Source organism: Saccostrea cucullata, unplaced genomic scaffold, assembly GCF_032062105.1.
Source record: "Saccostrea cucullata isolate Sc308-1 unplaced genomic scaffold, CSIRO_AGI_Scuc_v1 ctg326, whole genome shotgun sequence".
In the NCBI taxonomy this organism is placed as follows: domain Eukaryota; kingdom Metazoa; phylum Mollusca; class Bivalvia; order Ostreida; family Ostreidae; genus Saccostrea; species Saccostrea cuccullata.
This window is the reverse complement of record NW_026930161.1, coordinates 1000136-1018982: the sequence shown is the minus strand read 5'-3', so window position 1 is coordinate 1018982 and position 18847 is coordinate 1000136. Positions and strand designations below refer to the sequence as shown.

Below are 18847 nucleotides of genomic sequence, written 5' to 3'. Positions count from 1 at the left end.
AGCAGTCCCGTGTAAAGTCATCGTTTCATAAGTTTTATGGTCGATACAATGACCTTGTCAGCAATTACAATTCATCATTGAGTCAAGTGATGACAGACGTTTTTTAAATTAATTGCGAGTCAATCATTTGTGCACTGCATTGACTAAGGATTTTCCCGTCATTTCCCGATCATGACAAGGAGCACACGCGCGGCGGGTGTGACCGGTGAGCAGAGGATGCTCACTACTCCATGGTATCTGATCCTACCTCTGATGTTCTGGAGGTCCGTGTTTGCTCTGCTCCTATTTTGTATTGTTGTATGGACTTTTGATCTTGACTACTGTTCGTTATCTCCACGTTTCATGAAAAACATATACAGTGTATACTTTAATATAAAGATTCTTCTTCATTGTTTCACCCAGCTAGTTATTACAGAACATCACACTTACTAGTATGAAAAGTAATTGTTTTTTCAGAAGCATCAAGTCATATAAGCTTTTAGAATTGTGAAGTCAGCACTTCTGTTATGTTGTACAATTTACAATTCATCTTCGAGTTACTTGCTTAGTAAATACTGACCGACGGTTTTCATACTACATGTAATTGTTAGTCCAATATCTATACACTGACTTGACGACGAATTTTTCCGTTATTTGCTGATCATGACGAGAAGCACACGGGGAATGTAGCAAGTCAGCAGGGAATGATCACTCCTCCATGGCACCTACTGCCACCTATGATATTTTGGTCCGTGTTTGATCTTGTTCAATTTTGTATTGTTAAATGGACTTTTGAGTCTTAATTCTGTTCGTTTTCTCTATATATTTCATTGCAGAAGATTATTTATTAATTTTTAAGAAACATCAAGTCGATATGTTTTTCAGAATCTATAAATAGAAACAGAAGTCCATGTGCTGTTTTTTTTACTTGATCATATAATTAAGTTTGAGCCAATCAGGGAGCTTAGAATAATGCAGAAAAATAATTATATCATTATTTTTACCTTCACAAGTAAATAAGAAATTCGGGTATAGTGTCTTTCAAACATTGGTCTTCACAGATGACTTTGTACAATTCTAAGTATTCATCCCCAATGACACGTAGACGTACAAATAGATCCATGATTTTAGCAAAACGCCGTCCTTTGTTCTCGTGATGGGACATTTGTATTGTAAACTCTAAAGTGTCCAAAAGTCTCTCTTGAATATTTTCAACTTCCTCCGGAGAGTTCAGTTTACATCTATCTGTAAATATCAATAAAGTTCGAGTTATAACTTATAAGATACCCATGGGCTATATGGCTAGCCTGAGTTACAAATGACCCTGCTGTTCCTGGAGTCATGGTTAAAAAAAACTTGAATCTTTACACTCAGCCTCAGGGTACTTCCATATAAATATTGCTAAATATACTAGAGCTTCGTTGTTCTAGAGAAGAAGAGGTTTTAAGATTTCCCTGTATATACCTATGTAAAACTTTTATCGCCTATTATGGTTCCAACAAACTACACTCTGAATTGGCGGTAACGACTTGAAGAAACTTGAAGAAACAATAAATAACGATTTCTTTAAAAAAGTGTTTGAACTATTGGTTATTAAGATTTTTTTTAAAGATAAAGTTTCGGTCTTTTTTCAACAAAGACCCTATATGAGGTATCTGAATACAGCTAAATAACACCGGGTCAAGGAAGCAGTTGTTAGTAGCACGACTGTATAAAAATATACATTTATGATGTATCCTGAAGAAAAATTGTCCAGTGAGTCTTGAGAAGAAGTCGAAAATATAAAAAAAAAAGTATACAGATGACACACGACAGTCCGAGTCGGACGCCAGACACCCTTTATGATCAAAATAAACATTACAAAAAATTCACTTTTGGAGGTTTGGGCTCAGATGATCTAAGAACTGTCGTTCTTTTTATTTATCAATCCAGTTTGTGCAAAAAAGAGACCACACATAACTGTCCTTTCGGAGGAATTAAATTGGAATAAAAATGGAGTCGATGAGAACAACTGACAGAGATATAATTGTATATAAAATCATTATAGTTTACGTACCTCTGAAAGTCACACAAATTCCAAGAACTAAAGCATGTTCTTCGGGGCTTAATTTAAGCTTTTGGATTTCTCTAGAAAATTCTCCCCACCGCAGAAACGTTTCTTTAGGAGTATATGGACACACTTCGCATAGCTTCATTACCTTCCCAGTGTACGTTATTAACATCTCTTTTTCTAAGTCAATATTCCTATTATCCAAAATAGTGAAAAATTCAAAGTGGGAAGCTGAAATGAGTAGAAGGCATAATTGTACATTTGTATCCTGTTTGTATTTTATGCAGGGAGATTTCACACTTTAAGAATATCTTTATATTTTATAAATTGTCTAGCATTATTTTGATAGAGTTTAAAGAAAGACATTTGTTAAGAAAAGATTGTTTTAGACAACTTTATTACAAAGTGTGAATCTACTGTGCCAGATTCTTTCTATCCATGCAAATAGGAAACTAATCACCTTTGAGTAAGGCCTCCTGATCCTTGAGACACAAATCTGTGAAAGACGGAATATTCTTCATGAACTTGACGAAGTCGTTTGCCATTTTCATCATTTCGTCTCTACTTTCAGAGAACAGTTTCTTCCGGCCATCTACATCTATATTTGTTTTTTCATATATTTCATTATACTGGTCTGTAGGAATGTATTCCATTTTCCCAAAAAGTCTTGTTTTCTCCAAATATTTATTCTGAAAATCCAAAATGGAAATAAAAAAAATCGCCACATCAATTTATCTTAACCTTAATCATATTTTCAGTCGGAAGGATTCAGTACAGGCCAGATTTATTACAACACAGAGAAAGTAAAGACGTTTTATCTGCGAGTGATCTCTTTCACTCTAATGTCAAATTGTTCATTATGTAATACGCAAACAGTCCACTTGTCTAGAACTTCCCACTTTTTCAGTTGTTATTGATATAAAGTCAACTTGAGCAGCTGTTGGATACGATCAAGGTTCTAACTCCTAGAACTAAGGGGAGCAAATTTAACAATTTTGATAGATCTGATCATGGTCTCTCTCGATACAATCATTACTGGAAAAAAAAATATCTGCTAATTGGTGTAAACATTTGCAGGGGTAAAGCAAATACTGAGTATTTAAAGAGACATGTTTCGATTTATCATGACTACCAAATTAGACCTAAAGTAACAGGCCACTGTCTACTAGTTCAGGTTTTATAGATTATCTAAAATAATGCCCGAATGCTGATGAACAAAATTCAGAATCTTACCAGTCCTTCCTGCAGGATATCCTGAATTTCTTGATCGGTCAAGTACTTTGTAAATGGCTCTAGAAGGTTATATCCAACCATGACTCTCTCCAAAATATTTTTCGGTTCTTCTTGCTCACTGTTAATTTCATGGGTAATTGACGTTCTTTCCACTCCCTCTGAGAGATCATTTATAGTTAAACTATGTAGATCTTTCATAGAGTCATTTTGGACAGGTGACCTTGAGCTACTTCCGGGGGATAACGATGCCTGATTATCTGAGCTCTCTATTTTCTCTGCTGACTTCTCCTCATCTTGAAGGGTACACTGATAGGAAGAGTGATCACAGTAGACCCGGTCTTCGTGGTTTGGTGGGTTTTCGTCAAATAAACCTTCACCTCTCATGTTTTGATCAGTCTGATTGCGAAGTTTCTGAACCTCTAGTATTACATTTGTTCTTTCTGTTACTGTGTAACGCCCTTGCCGTACGCCTACCATATAAATATGCATAGCACATTTTTAGAATTAAAAAAAAACCCGCAAAAATAAAACGTTTAATCCTGAATGTTATTTTTACCTTCTTTAGACATTCCCGATTTTTTGCATTTATCTAGACGACACGCAGGACACGTGGCACCCCTCCGCTGTTCTGCCTGAATGAGGCACGTTCCTCCCTTGTCACAATGGTATGGGGTTCTTCTCAGAAGACTCCTCCGAAAGAATGTCTAACACAGAGAAAAAACATAGCCAAAAAAAGAAAACTGCTGTTTTAAGAAATTATATGCACTTGTAACTTGACAATGCTGTATGGACTTACAAAACGACATGTTTAAGTTTTAGCAGCAACTTTAGAAGCAATTTTTAAAGTAGAGTCTCGACATCCCCTGATTCTATTCATTACATATGTTCAAAAGGAAAGAGCAAATCATATTCATGACTGTGTAAATATTTCAAGAAAATTCGACCAATTCTACTCGGCCTAAAATAAAACCTGAACGATTACCTTGCATGCTTCACAGCTGTAAACACCAAAATGGATTCCTGTGGATCTCTTTCCACAAATACGACAAGATGGGAATTCCAGTGGTTCATGCATAGTACTGTACTTTTCTCTTTTCCTGCCTTTGCGTTTTACTGAATCCAAGTTACAGCTCATCCTTGTATTTCCAGTGTCAGACTTGAAGACCGATCCTTTATAGTATTCCACAAGAGAAAGTAACTACATAGACGTAAAAGTCTCCCGATTGTCTTTTAACGTTGAGATTAAGGCCTATGTTTACTCTAAGTGAAATGGAGTTTAATTCAAGTTTCGGCACCTTCATATCTCATTTCATCTGGAAGAATAAACATATTTACAGTGTATTGAACATTGATTAAGCAGTATTTAAATTCGATTGACTTTTTTAAAAAAAATCTACAATGAATGTTATTTATTGATAATAAAATATATGTATATATTTAATTTCCTCATTTATTTAATTTTCTTTATAATCATAACAGATCCGAAATATTTTGAGTACGTTGCTGAAGAAAATATTATGCATGAGACATGGATATAAATAAAAATGAATAGATATACAAAATATACAGCTATACAAAACACTGGACAACAAAACACATACCATTCAATACTCGACAATAGGGTATATTTTATCACTGGTCCACGTTTTACCCAACTCCTTCACATAGATTTCGCAATTCGGTTAATGCCAAAACTGTGTTTGACAATGTTTGTACCCTAATTCCTCTATAATTAATGTAAAAAAAATGTTCCTTTAGTTGTTTTTTCAGTAAGTGGCTATAAAGATCTATTTAAAACTACCTTCTACTGTAATATTTCTTCACATGCACGTCGGATTAACACCCGTTGATTCTGTACGGTTACTCTAATTTTATAAATCGATATTTATTATATGGTGACAGAACGAATTCGAGCGTAACCTCGGTCAATGCCCTTCATACTAGAAATATTTTGGTTGTCATTATCTGCACAGCTCCAACCCAATTAAGTGTGAAACACAATACCCTGAAAGATTAGGTGTTAGATAAAATACGATATGGATTTTCTTTTTTTTTCCCCTAAATGTGTAAAATATATTAAAAGATTACATCGGGTGTCATAGAATGAAAGATTAACTCTCGAAAATACATCTTCAAAATTGAATTTTATTTAGTTTTTCGCAGTTGTGCACTCCATCAATTCCTAGCCAAAAGGTTTTAATGGAAAATCAAAACATCCTTGCTTTGAGCTCAACGTCTCAGGATCCCTGGCTGGCGAGGATGTGAGCACAAAGTCCTGACATTATTTTATAAACAACTATATATAGTTGGAACACTCTAGTTACTTGAATAATGAATTAGTGCATTGAAGTGGTAAAATTTTTTGGTTGAGTGGAAAGGTTGGGTGTTTTTATTTTTAATCAAAGGTCAATTGTTACACAATAAAACGCCCCCATTTCTTCAGAAACGAGAAAGAAATATTTGTCGTAATTCTTTAGAACACCCCACTGTTTGCGACATATAACATAAGTTTCATTGAAATAGAGATTTTAAAAGTTAGAAGAAAGAGTTTGGGAGACCCTGTTTCTGTAAAATACCTATTGCAATCAATTTATACATAATTTGTACATTATAATGAATTTATCATGTTTATTGACGTTACCTTTATACATATATCGGTCGAACACGTGCTTACTCGGTGTTTTTGTAGACCGTAAATTTGATTGGCTATAATTATATTTATGGAATACCATTCTACAGGTACTCAAGTGAAAGGAACTATTTGACCGATTTAGAAATTCACAACATTAAGAAGTTTCTTTACAAAACTGAGCATTTGTCGCTTTCAAAACAACTTCCATTCAGCATTTGTTGTTGGACAACAAAATCTAATGGGTATTGTTACATATAGTGAAGTTTTTAATCTGCTTTTGATCTGCTCTCCTTCACTGTAATCAACCCTATTTTTTTCTTTTATAAATAAGTAAATCATAAATAATTCAAACTAAATTGTCGTCCTTAAAAAACACGTAGAGTAATTTAGCACTATTTAGTTTAAATTATAAGACTCATTGTTTGAATTCTACACTACAGTATCTGCAATTGCATTAGAGGTTCTGGAATTTAATTCTGTAAGTGATATCCAACTTATACTGAATGTTCTTCTTCGTAAAAAATTGTTAAACCGTTATTTACACACGTTTTTTGCGTTTTTCTATCATGACAAGGAGCACACGCGGCTGTGACCGATTGATGGGAATGCTTACCCCTCCATGGCTCCTGATCCCACACCTGATGTTTTAGAGGTCCTTGTTTGCTCTACTCGTGATTTAACGGCTTTGTTTCTATCGACTTTTGAGCTCGACTTTTGTTTGTTATCTCAATCCATATTTTTTACCTAAAAAGAGTTCATACAGAATATAAATAATACAGAAGTATAACAAACAGTTTAATTAATTTTCGAAACCTTTAAGAATTAAATATTTAATTTGAAATAAAGTTGTCTACCACATGATGGATCAAAATCAATGTATAGTAAATTCATTTTACCATGTTATTCCTATGAACCAATTACTAGTACTAGACTTCAGTTGCTACTGGTGGCATTGTGGTTAAAAAAGGCGATGAATTGTAAAATAATGAAATTATTTCTCCTCGTCAACCAGAGTTAAGTCGCCAGGAGTAAGCTTGCTGATGGGTAGTGAAAAGGACAAAAACTACTATACAATGAAAATTGAATTTCAATGATCATAGAAACTTAACAATTGACAATCAATGCATAATCAAACGACCTTTTTGCAAAACAAATGTACATTATTTAACAGAACCAACGACCCTGTAAAAAAACAAATATATAAATGCAAAACAAACGGTTATTTTTGCGGACCAAAAGTACTCACGGTGCTTCTACTATATGCTCCATCAGTTTGCAGGCTATGCATGTCAGTGACACTGAACGGTAATTTATGGCTTCAAATATTTTACCTTTAATTCTTGTAAACTGGATAAACAAATGCAGTTTTCCATATGTTTGGTGCCTCTCCGGTATCATATGATTCTCTGAATATAACAGTGTGAGGATAGGAGATATATGTCTTGCCATTTCTTTAAGAATTCTTCGAGTAATGTTATCTTGTCCCGGTGCCTTATGAGGATTTAACTTCTCCAACAATTTTGTGATGCCCTATACTCTGTTGGGTTTTAGCCTGCAGGAAGGTTGAAATCTCCTGCTAGTACTCTGAATGAATTCCTTATGTTCGATGTCCTCTCGAGGCTTTTAGCAAGTTGTTGGATGCTTTTTTCATTGGAAGTCTTTGGATGGGTTTGTGGCCAACTAATTCTAGTTTACACCAGACGATTTCGCAGACTGTTTGGAGTTCTGTGATGTCTGTAGCAATCAAGTTCTTTCTACTATAATAAGTACACCTCTTCCATTTAAGATTGGGTTGTATTTCATAATCAACCACAAAATGTTAAAGAATTTTTCCTACCATTTCTGAAAATAGCTATACCGTAAAATCTGTGAATCTTTTATAGTGTTGTATATTCAGCATGATTCAGGTCTCTGTTCCAAAGATGATGCCGGGATATGTGCTACTTATCATGTTATCAAGTAGGTGTTGCTTAGATTCAATTGGCTGGAAATTTACATTTAGAATTTTAAGTGGTTGCTGATTACATTTCTTTTGTTTTGGTAAAATATTAATGAAACTGTTACTGATTTTCTTTTTCACAAAGTACTGAGATACTGAGATAAGAATGAGGCTCATAAGAGATAATTTTTACTAATGAACCTAATTTCAAAACTTGTGTCTGTGAATATAGATGAACTACGATTTATAAAAGTTGTATTTCCTGTCGGCTAGACTCGGAATCCTTAAGTTTTTAAAACAACTTTTTAACTGTATTTGATGAAGATTTAAAATGTTATTAATTTATTTACATTGATCAGGGTCCCTATGTGTATCGTATGTTTATGTCTGTCAACGTACGCTTATTGTAAATGTAAAGAAGTGCTGAAATTAAAAAAAAATGCATCACTCTGAATCGGGTTCGGAAATCTTTCCAAGTTGATTGGAGTCTTTCAGTTTCACTTTCATTTTAACTTATGGAAGACTTGGACGAAGAAACCGTTAAAAACATTCCGATTGAAGACACGGTGTGGTTTATAGAAAGATACTTTGAAGATAAGTATTACTAACTAATAACTATGTATTCGCAATGCATGTATTCATTCATTTCCATTTTCTGCTCACTTGCTGATGTACATCCATAATACAGCTTTTGTTATATCAAATGATTAATGCACGTGATAAAGGCAGTCGTTAACAGTTTTCAGCTGTCACTTGTCAATTAAAAATGTACATTAAATTTTGATTATATTTTTCCATTCAAAATTTGTGATCTCTGATTAAACAGTCGCATGATCAATGTTAAGGTTGAGTATAGACAACACTAGATAAGATTAAGACGTTAGTCTTTTTCTTTCTCATTGCTAAGATACATGTAGGTTTGACGGGTTTTTCATTGTTTTTTTTTTTTAATTTTTCAGATGGGAATGATTATCTTCAAGTTATTGATAAGCATTGTAAACTCATTGGAAAGTATCAACAGAATGTCACAAAAAATTTACCATCAGACATTATTCAGTGCTTTCTGAAAGCCTGTTTATTCCCATGTAAAACACCAGTACGCCGACCAAGGCATGCAGTGCTCAGGAATGCAACATTACTGAAGTAGGTTTAAAGTGTACCAAAATAATTCAACTGGACTTACTTTAATGATTGTAATCATATAAATCAAGTTTTACAACTGAATTTACTTTAATGATTGTAATAATCAAATAAATTAATTTATCTTATATGCAATTATACTTACGAAGAATTTATGAAACATGATGAAAAAGTAAAATGTTATACACTGTATAAAGGTCAAACAGTTTTCAGTTCTTGCTTTCTTGAATTTTAAAACTAATGGTATGTTGTACATTTATTTAATCATATATTTTGATTTAACTGAATTAAATTTCTTTGCAGATTCACAAAAAGCCCTTATTTAGAACAGAAATTTCACCACCTAGGTGTTAACTTAGTCGGCTCCACTAATACAGTTTCCTTAGAGGGCATAAAATGGAGGACATGTCATTTTTGTCACATACGAGCTGAACAACAACTTTTATTTTTCTGGTAAGTTTTTGTGTTCTTTTTGTATTGCTTGCAGAGCAGAGTACTGTTTACAGATCGTGTTATTGATCATGGTGTCTGTGTGTCATGTTACAGAACTGGAAAAATTTTGTATTTTTGCATATGACTGCATGCTTTTGTAAAATACTAAATTACACTTAATTTATCATGTGCAATGTTCCTCACAAGGTTTTATGAAAAAAAGTTTAATACCAATGTTACAGTCCACTTTACCTTATCTTTGACCTACTTTTCATAAATATTCTGAATAGTTAACTTACCCGATGCCTTCCAAGTTTTGAGACACAGGAACTTCTATAATTAACATTTATTTTACATGTTTATGATCACAGGAGATTGATTCCACATTTGTACTGTATATTATACAATTAAATTGTCACACAAACTGAATTTTAAATACGATGAAAATAAGTCTGGATCAGTACATCACTATTATACATCAAAATTTTAATGAAGTTGTAGACTGAAAATGGTATTGCAGCAAAAATCTGGGATTGTTAATGTAAAATAAATGATCTAGTTTCTAATTTTACTAATGAGATTTCTATTTGATTATCACATTTGATTGTAGAAAAATGCTTTTTTATAAGGCTATAGCAAGTACAACACATGAATTCCATACAATACTTTAGTAAAATAAAAGTTATGATCAGATTTTTGATTTAAGCTTAGAGTTAATTGGTTTACACTGTCAAATCTCATTATATTGAACTTTTTTAAATATCAAAGTTAAAATAAATAAGAATAAAGGACTGTTACTTCCCAATCACTGTTAAGATACCTAAATCTTCAATGTATTACAATATGATTACCCGTTATTAAAATGCTTTAAAAAACTTTACAAGTGTAAATGAAATTAATAGAAATAAGTAAGAAAGCAGTTTAAAGAATAACAATGTTTTAAAAATTGTAATCTTCATTCAAGCCCAATGTGCCAGGCTGTATTATACTGTTCTGCTGAGTGTCAAAGTCAGGATTTACAAGGAAACTCCTCACAGTCTCACAGCTTTTGGTGTTCAAAGTTCAAATCCTACATGAAAGACACAGAGATCACAGAATTTCCTTTTGAATTTTCTAAAGGTAATTTATCAGAATTTGTTATTTAAAAGAATGGCATAGGAGTTGTCTCTCCTCCGTTATACATGTTTGTACATATTATCATTTTAGTCAAGTACATAAACATGGTTTCTTTTATAGAATTCTTCATAATGAGACATGAATTGCGAAAAGAAGAATTATCAATTACATTACATCAATAGATTTTGTATACATGCATGTACGTTCAAAAGAAATATAAAAAATGTGAAACTAACAATTTTCTTTCACTTCTGTTTTAAAAAGAAACTTGTTCTCCTGATTTTGATGAGATGCAATACAGTGAATTCCTTCAGAATAATGGAGTATTTGGAGAAGGATGCTGGAGAAGAGAGGGATTTAATCCAGCTGAGGAAGTACAAAAACACCGTTATGGTAAATAATGTACATGAAATTTTCAAAAAAATATTCTTTGATTATTTTTTATTTGAAAAGATAAATAAGATCTGAGAAATATCAACAATTACATTCAAATTAATCAGTTTACAATTACTGTAAAATCACATATTTTCATGGAGTCAAATTTTCAAGGTTTGAGGAAAAAATATTGGTTTGTGGGGATTTGAATTCGTATAGTTGGAAAATATATAGTAGTAATGCATATATGATTTTAAACATTTCGTGGTAGTCATAAATTCGTGGGTCTCTCCATACCTCGAAAACAACGAAAATACCCCCCCCCCCCCCCAAAAAAAAATTAGTCATTTCATGGTAACTTGTATTTTATTTGATAAAGTATAATCACCCCAAATTTGAAACTGTATTTGGTTTTTACAGGTAGATACCAGACCTGCCAAGTGACCCGCATTCGGTGGGTCACACCTGTAAACTCTGATTTTAATGACCCGCGGCGGGTATATGGATTTACCCGCAAAATCGATTGTCCCCATTTTTTAACCCAATTTTCGGTAAATAATCCTGAAGAGAGATAACTCTAATTTATTTTAAATTTTCGACATCAGACGGCGCCTTTGATAATGGAAACGGAAGTGTAAACAAGACCATGAATAATGCCAGCGGCTATGTTTTTTTAACGATGTATGAGCTGTGATCATCAGAAAACAGGTAATTATTTTGATAAAGAGTTCACAATCAGTTTGAAAATGTCTTCTGTAAGGAAACGATCGATGTCTGGGCCATGTACACTGACTCCTACTAAACGTAAAAAATACAGTTGTAAATACCAAAGTACATGGGAAAAAGAATTCCAATGAAAATTATTTTACTACATTTCAGTTGTTCACCTATGCAAGAGGTTTAATGTCCTAAAAGAAGAAGAGTATCAACAGCTTACAGATGAGTTCATGGACTATCAACTTATGGCAGATGATAGATTTCCTTGTTTGAGCAAACTTGCTTTAATGTGTATTGTAATCCCCATCTCTAATGCAGATTCTGAGAGAATGTTCTCCATAATGAGAAAAATTGTCACAGAATGCAGATCTGAACTCAAAAATGACACAGTTTGCTCATTGCTATATACAAAACAGAACAAAGACCATGACTGTTATGAATACTTTCCATCTGAAAGTGTGCTTAAAGCAGCAAAACTGGCATGTAAAGATTATAATTTAAGCCTGAAATAAAATGTAATGAATACATGTGTGTGTTTACATCGATGTCTAAAAATTTGGGGACTATATTGTTACTCAACCCTCGAAAAATGCCTTTTTACAGAGGTCTATGACCCAACATTTCATTTCTGAATGTTGCGAATGTCATGAATACCCACAGCATCAATTTTGGTTGGCAGGTCTGAGATACATGTATATGGATTTAAATAATCTGTAAACTCTGATTTTTACAGGCAGTTATATGGATTTAGATAATCTGTAAACTCTGATGTTTACAAGTAGATATATGGATTTAGATTATAGTAAACTCTGATGTTTTAAGGTACTTATATAGATTAAGATAATCTGTCAACTCTGATGTTTACAGGTTGATCATGGATTTAGATAATCTGTAAACTCTGATGCTTACAGGTAGATGTCGATATATGGATTTAGATAATCTGTAAACTCTGATGTTTACAGGTAAATATATGGATTTAGATAATCTGTAAACTCTGATGTTTTCAGGTATTTACGAGGGCCGTTCAAAAATTAAGTGGACTTGTTGCACAGAAAAAATATTTGACGACATAATCGGGCAAAATGTCGCACATAATATAAAAGAATCTTTACTTATATGGTCTTCAAAATTTTATATCAAAATGTTGAAAATTGGTATCAATTTTGAGTGATTTTTCAGAACATATCATTAAGTCATGGAGCAGCAAAATCTTCAGTGTCACAGGCATTATAAAAAATATGTTATTGAGCTTTCATTTTCTCAACATTTTCCCAAGAGTACCTGTACAGGTTGATTTACCTTATCTACTCAACATCCAAACACCATTTCTTGTCAAGTTAAAATCTATTAAACAAGTAAAGAATATTCCTTTTTTGTTTTAAAATCAAAACTGCAGGTATTTATGAGATATAGTGTGATATTGGTGACTCTCAATCACGTTGTTTACAGTCCGGATAAAGTTTTCGTATATATATATATATATATATATATATATATATATATATATATTTATATAATTTCAATTTGCTTTTTGTGGCGAATGTCATGAATACCCTAGTTTACTACATGTCTTATTATGCATATTTTGGATCTATGTTGGTGATATCTCGAGCATTACACATAATTTAACAAAAGTGTGGTGCGCCGTCAATTCTGGAGACGTCATTTTCACAGTCGTTTTTACGGGAATCGCATCCAAGAAAAATCACAATATTTCTGTTAGTACTTCAAATATCACGTCAGAAATCTAAATGCATAATAATAGAACAATTTAAAGATATATTTGAGAAAATTGCCGAAAAATATCGCAAATTATAGAAATTTAATGAGTTAAATTTTGGATTCCGCATGCTTTTGCTTCAAATTTTTTGTCGTGCTCCGTACCTCTCCATCAGCGATATCAACATACCGATAATTTTAGTAGAATTTTTTTAAAATACAGAAATTTTGCCCAAAATTTATTAGAATCTTTAAGATACATATTTCTGTGAAATTTCATAACTATATGACATCTGTAAGAGTAAATAATAGCACAGTCCGCATAATTTTTGAACGGCCCCCGTATATAGATTATGATAATCTGTAAATTCTGAAGTTTACAGGTAGATATATGGATTAAGGTAATCTGTAAACTCTGATGTTAACAGGTAGATATATGGATTTGGATCATCTGTAAACTCTGATGTTTACTGGTAGATATATGGATTTAGATCATCTGTAAACTTGGATGTTAACAGTTAGATATATGGATTTAGACCATCTGTAAACTCTAATATCTACATGTAAATACAATATATATATATATATGGATTTAGATCATCTGTAAACTATGATGTTTATAGGTAGATATATGGATTTAGGATTTAGATCATCTGTAAACTATGATGTTTATAGGTAGATATATGGATTTAGATAACCCCTATATCCTTCCTGTGGAATCCTGTATGCTGGATGGTCAGGTCTGTGTGGATTCTCAGTCAGCTGTAGTGGACTGGAGTAGTTATTACAGATGTAGGGGATTAGATCTGTCCTCCCCAATTGCTGTCCTCCTACAGTGGCCCCTCACTGTGTTCTACATCATTAAATACCTGCTGAATTGTAAGTACTAGACATAATGATGAATTACCGGTAGACCAAACAGAAAAAAAAAATCACTGTGAATTTATAAATCATCATTTTCTATGATATCGTATTATCACAAATTATTAAATAGACCTAATAGAAAAAAGAAATCACAGTGAATTTATAACTTATCTATTGGGCTGCAAATGTTATTTATTATAACAAAGCAAGAAGTAACTTGTATATTAAAAATCATATAATGAATTAATAAATTATCTATTTTGATGTAATTTCATAGTTGACAATGTCAGACATCCATCTGATGGCCAGATCTACATTGATATTGTTGGAGTAGAGAAGGAGGTGGAACTTATTCCAGTGTTCAAAGTAACAGTTCTATTTCTACAGATTTATGAAACCTACAATGAAAATAACTTGTGTTGAAATGAAATGATAGTAAGAAAAGCAAAATGAATTGTTAGTGACATAAAGCTACATTGTATTGAAGTTCTCTTTGTAAAATTTATTTGATTCATACAAAAAATACAAATTCTTAAATTTAATGTTTTCCCATGTGACTTAGTATTGTATAGAACTACTAATAGAAAGGTCAAACAACAGTGTTTTAACTAATTACAATATAAAGATTGTCTACACCATTCAAATAAAGTGTAGCTAGAAATATTTTTTTTATATTTAAGGAGCTGGGATATCTGCTCAGTGACCTTGTCATCAGCATACATATGTTTGGGAAACATTTACACCATAAAGTTAAAGAGAAATCCTGGACTTTCTCCAATGTCACAATTACAGTTCACAATCAGTTTTATCATAAACATGTCTCACAAGAAAGAATACCTACTGTTGTTATTGGTAAATGATCCTTTTTCATTGTAAAAAATGAAGAAAAAAAAAATGTTTGTTGGAATAAACAAAGTCAAAGAATATCACTTCTGTAATACTTAATGATGCAAAAGTCATCTTGTAACTGAACATCCCTACAGTTTTGTAGAGTAACATATATTTATTTGACAGGCTTCAATGCTGGCTTGGCTGCATATCCTTCCTGGATTCCAACCATCACCAAATTAAAGGTTTGTAACAAATTTTAATTTTTTTCTCATAGAGGATATTAAATAATACACCATTAATGTTCCAACAGCAAACACTTGGTTCTGAAGAAAAAAAAATTGCCTTCATTTTATTTTGGTATGAAATGAGTCTTCCTGTCAGTAAGGAATGTTCGTGTCATTTTGTTTGGAAATGTGAAACTCTGTATACAGTAATTTGTAGTGCTCATTTTTAAGTAGTTAGTTTTTAGCTCACCTTGATGAAGTTGAGATGAGCTTATGCTATACCCTCGGCGTCGGTGTCCTGGTTATAGTTTTTGGAGCAGGTCCATTCCCAAGTAACTATAAGCCCTACCCGGACCAAACTTGCATGGATGATGCATCTAGGAATGGGCACTACCAGACTTGCTTCAGATGCTGGATCTGACCTTCATTTTCCAGATTAGTGACTAGGTTATTTCGAAGTAACTATAAATCCTACCTGGATCAAACTTGCATGGATGATGCATCTTAGAATGGACAATCGAAACTTGTTGGATCTGACCTACATTTTCCAAATGATTGTCGAAGTTCAAGTTTTTGAAACAGGTCTATCCCCAGTGAACTTTATGACCTATTTAAACAGAACCTGCTTGAATATTGTTGTCAGAATAAATACTTACTGTTAACAAAATATGATGTGAGATTTGCATAACCTAAGCTGTTAACATTCGTCGAGGTGAGCTTCGTAATCTTTGATTACCTATGTTTTTTTTTAAATTTTTGATGTGATTTGGTGCTCTTTGTATATCCAGACTGATTGACTTTCCTTACATGTCCAAGAGAAAACAGATTCTTAATAGTTTTTTTTAAAATCAGAAATGAAAACCATTGGTAGGCTAACGGAAGAAGTTTTAAACAAGACTTTGATAAAGAAAAGTGCAAAACTTACTTATATTTTCAAATATAATGGTATATTTTAAGTATTAACAAAATGATTTTGATATTTCTCTGTAGGATATGAAGACTCCAACATATTTTACAGACTACTGCAGATCAAGTATTGAATTATCCAAGATGATGCTGCAGGATCACTCAGGGATCAGCATCTCAGCTCCCATATTGAATCCCTTCAGATCTCCAATTAGAAAAATCAGCAGTGATCATGAGCTTCCATGCTTCAGCAATGCTTTTATATATTATTTAGAATACAATACAAGTTAATTCAGTATATGTATTTTATTTTGTTTTTCTTGATAAACGTTTGAAGAAAACTTCAACATAAGATGTGAAGTTCAAACTTTGATCTTCGTTATTTTAAGGTTTTTTTTTGTTTGTTTGTGGCATGCTATTTTTTTAAAAAAGAAAGAGCAAAAGATAGTTTCACAGTCAATAAACTGTCATCAATATATGCCTTTTCGCTCCTTGAAAAGCATAAGGTCAAAACAAACTGCACCATCAAACTCTTTAGGGCAGGTAAAATCTGCCTCTTTTGCCTCTGTTTTTACACATATTGTCCAGATTTGCAGATTTGGGGTCTTCCGATCATCATTTTCTTTGTTGGTTACAATTAAGAACCTGTTTGGTGATGTTACATGTATCAGGAGATTTACGTGTGTGACCTATCCATTCCGATTTTCTCTTCTTTGTGTCGAAAGTAGATGGGACTTTGGTTGATTCACTCCCATAGACTGCTGCTTGTTATGGTATTGTGCCATCTAATGTTAAGGATATGGCAAAGACATTTATTTATGAAGACAGGAGAATTTTATTCATGGTTTTGTCTACTTTTCAGGTCTTGAAACCATACAAAAGAACTGCTTTAACATTTTTATTGAAAATCCTAATTTTGCTGTTGATGGAAGAGTGCTTTTGAATTCCAAATTTGTCTTGCCTTGTGAATTCGGGTTTTGACACCGTCATCTGTGCTCCGTCTTTGCTGACGATTTTCCAAAGGAGATAATTTTGTCAGTTTCTTTGATGATCTTTCCATCCAACTGGATTGATATACTGTTGGTTTTTAATTCTTATTACTTCTGTCTTCTTGCTGTTTATTTTAAGGCCAGTCTTTTGAACGTGTAATACTAGAATTAAGCATAATAATTTCTAAATAATTTCTTACATTATTGTTTTTTGGAGAGCAGTTCGATGTCATATACAAAATCCAGGTCCTTATACTGTTTAGTGAAGGTCTACTTCGTTGTTTCCTGCACAATCCAGTCATATGGTTGGTGAGAGGATGAAGCCCCAACTGTATGTATGTCGGGTTAAAGGCGGAAATTAATTAGCGATTATTTACCTGACAATCTTTGAAAATGTTTTTGCTCAATTTTAAATAAAGAGCGATAGAGGAATAGTGCAATGACAATCATTCATTCTTTTGAATTAATTAGTGGATATTTTTTAAATGATCGAATGGGAGATGAAAAGGGGAAAATACTGACTGCAAAGTTATAAATACGACTATGAATATGCTGGAAAACTAAAGAAGATAAGTTTACAGGGAGTATAGCGCATAAACAATGTATTCTAGTACTGTTTTCTGCATTGTTAAGTGCATGATATATTTGTTTACCTTGTGTACTACGTTTGCAGGACTGCGCAATGCTAGAGTGCAAGAACGGATTTGTGAGAAAGGTTTCGGGACAGTTGATCACTGCACGTGAATCCAAACGTGGAACGTCATGCCCAATATAGATAAAAAAAACAACACGGTACAAAATTTAGCAGGAATATACAATTTTTTTTTGATCCGAGGAGGTCAAACCTGCCAAACAGACCTAAAGTGCAAGTAAATTTGTATGACCTCATAATCGACAATCGTTTAACTTAAGATAGATTCTTTTCTTGTTTCTGACGGGATGAAATATTTAAATCAAAGTACTGAAAGTACTGAAAAGCGGTTAGCATGCTTTCATCTAATATGTACCGAAAAAGTGCATAAAATGATGATATTTAAGTATGCATATCGTTGTCCAATGTCATCAGAGAAGAAAAACCCAGACATTCTGTTTTTGTAATACTTTACTCAATAGAAAAACCAATAACATGACATCAAGAAGATGCTTGAGTTTCTGATTGACAATATCTATGTGGTTTTTGGAGACCAGGTATTCCAACAATCTATTGGAATTCCCATGGGAACAAATTGCGCTCCGTTATTAGCAGACTTATTTTTATATTCATATGAAGCAGAATTTATGCAAAATCTTTTACGTGAAAAGAAGAAAACACTTGCTGTGGCCTTCAACTCGACATTTAGATATATCGACGACGTATTGTCAATTAATAATGATAATTTCCATTCCTACGTCGACAGGATATATCCTAGGTAGCTTGAGATAAAAGATACCACAGAGTCCGACACTTCTGCTTCATACTTGGATATTTTACTTGAAAAAGACACTAATGGTAATCTAACAACCAAGCTATATGATAAACGTGATGACTTTAACTTTTCTATCGTCAACTTCCCTTACTTATGCAGCAATATACCTTCATCACCTGCATACGGAGTATTTATATCTCAGTTGATTCGATACGCAAGAGCATGCTCTACGTATGAACAATTTCTTACCAATTGTTAGTCCATTATTTATACACTGAATTGACGACGGATTTTT

The 18847-nt window shown here is 32.8% G+C and overlaps 2 protein-coding genes across 2 annotated transcripts; one reads left to right on the top strand and one right to left on the bottom strand.

Moving 5' to 3' along the window:
- Positions 1-830: 830 nt before the first annotated feature.
- Positions 831-5110, bottom strand: LOC134283098 (oxysterols receptor LXR-beta-like). The gene is made up of 7 exons (XM_062765533.1): positions 4864-5110; positions 4245-4575; positions 3819-3966; positions 3263-3732; positions 2490-2718; positions 2036-2260; positions 831-1224 (listed from the first exon to the last, which is right to left on the bottom strand). The coding sequence occupies exons 2-7, from the start codon at positions 4395-4397 to the stop codon at positions 986-988; spliced, it is 1464 nt and encodes a 487-aa protein (XP_062621517.1). The 5' UTR covers positions 4398-4575; positions 4864-5110; the 3' UTR covers positions 831-985.
- Positions 5111-7792: 2682 nt separating this feature from the next.
- On the top strand, positions 7793-16455 carry LOC134283151 (zinc finger MYND domain-containing protein 15-like). Its single transcript, XM_062765609.1, has 10 exons — positions 7793-7853; positions 8751-8976; positions 9277-9426; positions 10370-10524; positions 10786-10914; positions 14008-14211; positions 14474-14562; positions 14877-15048; positions 15211-15269; positions 16242-16455. The coding sequence occupies exons 1-10, from the start codon at positions 7793-7795 to the stop codon at positions 16446-16448; spliced, it is 1452 nt and encodes a 483-aa protein (XP_062621593.1). The 3' UTR covers positions 16449-16455.
- The last annotated feature ends 2392 nt before the right edge of the window (positions 16456-18847 follow it).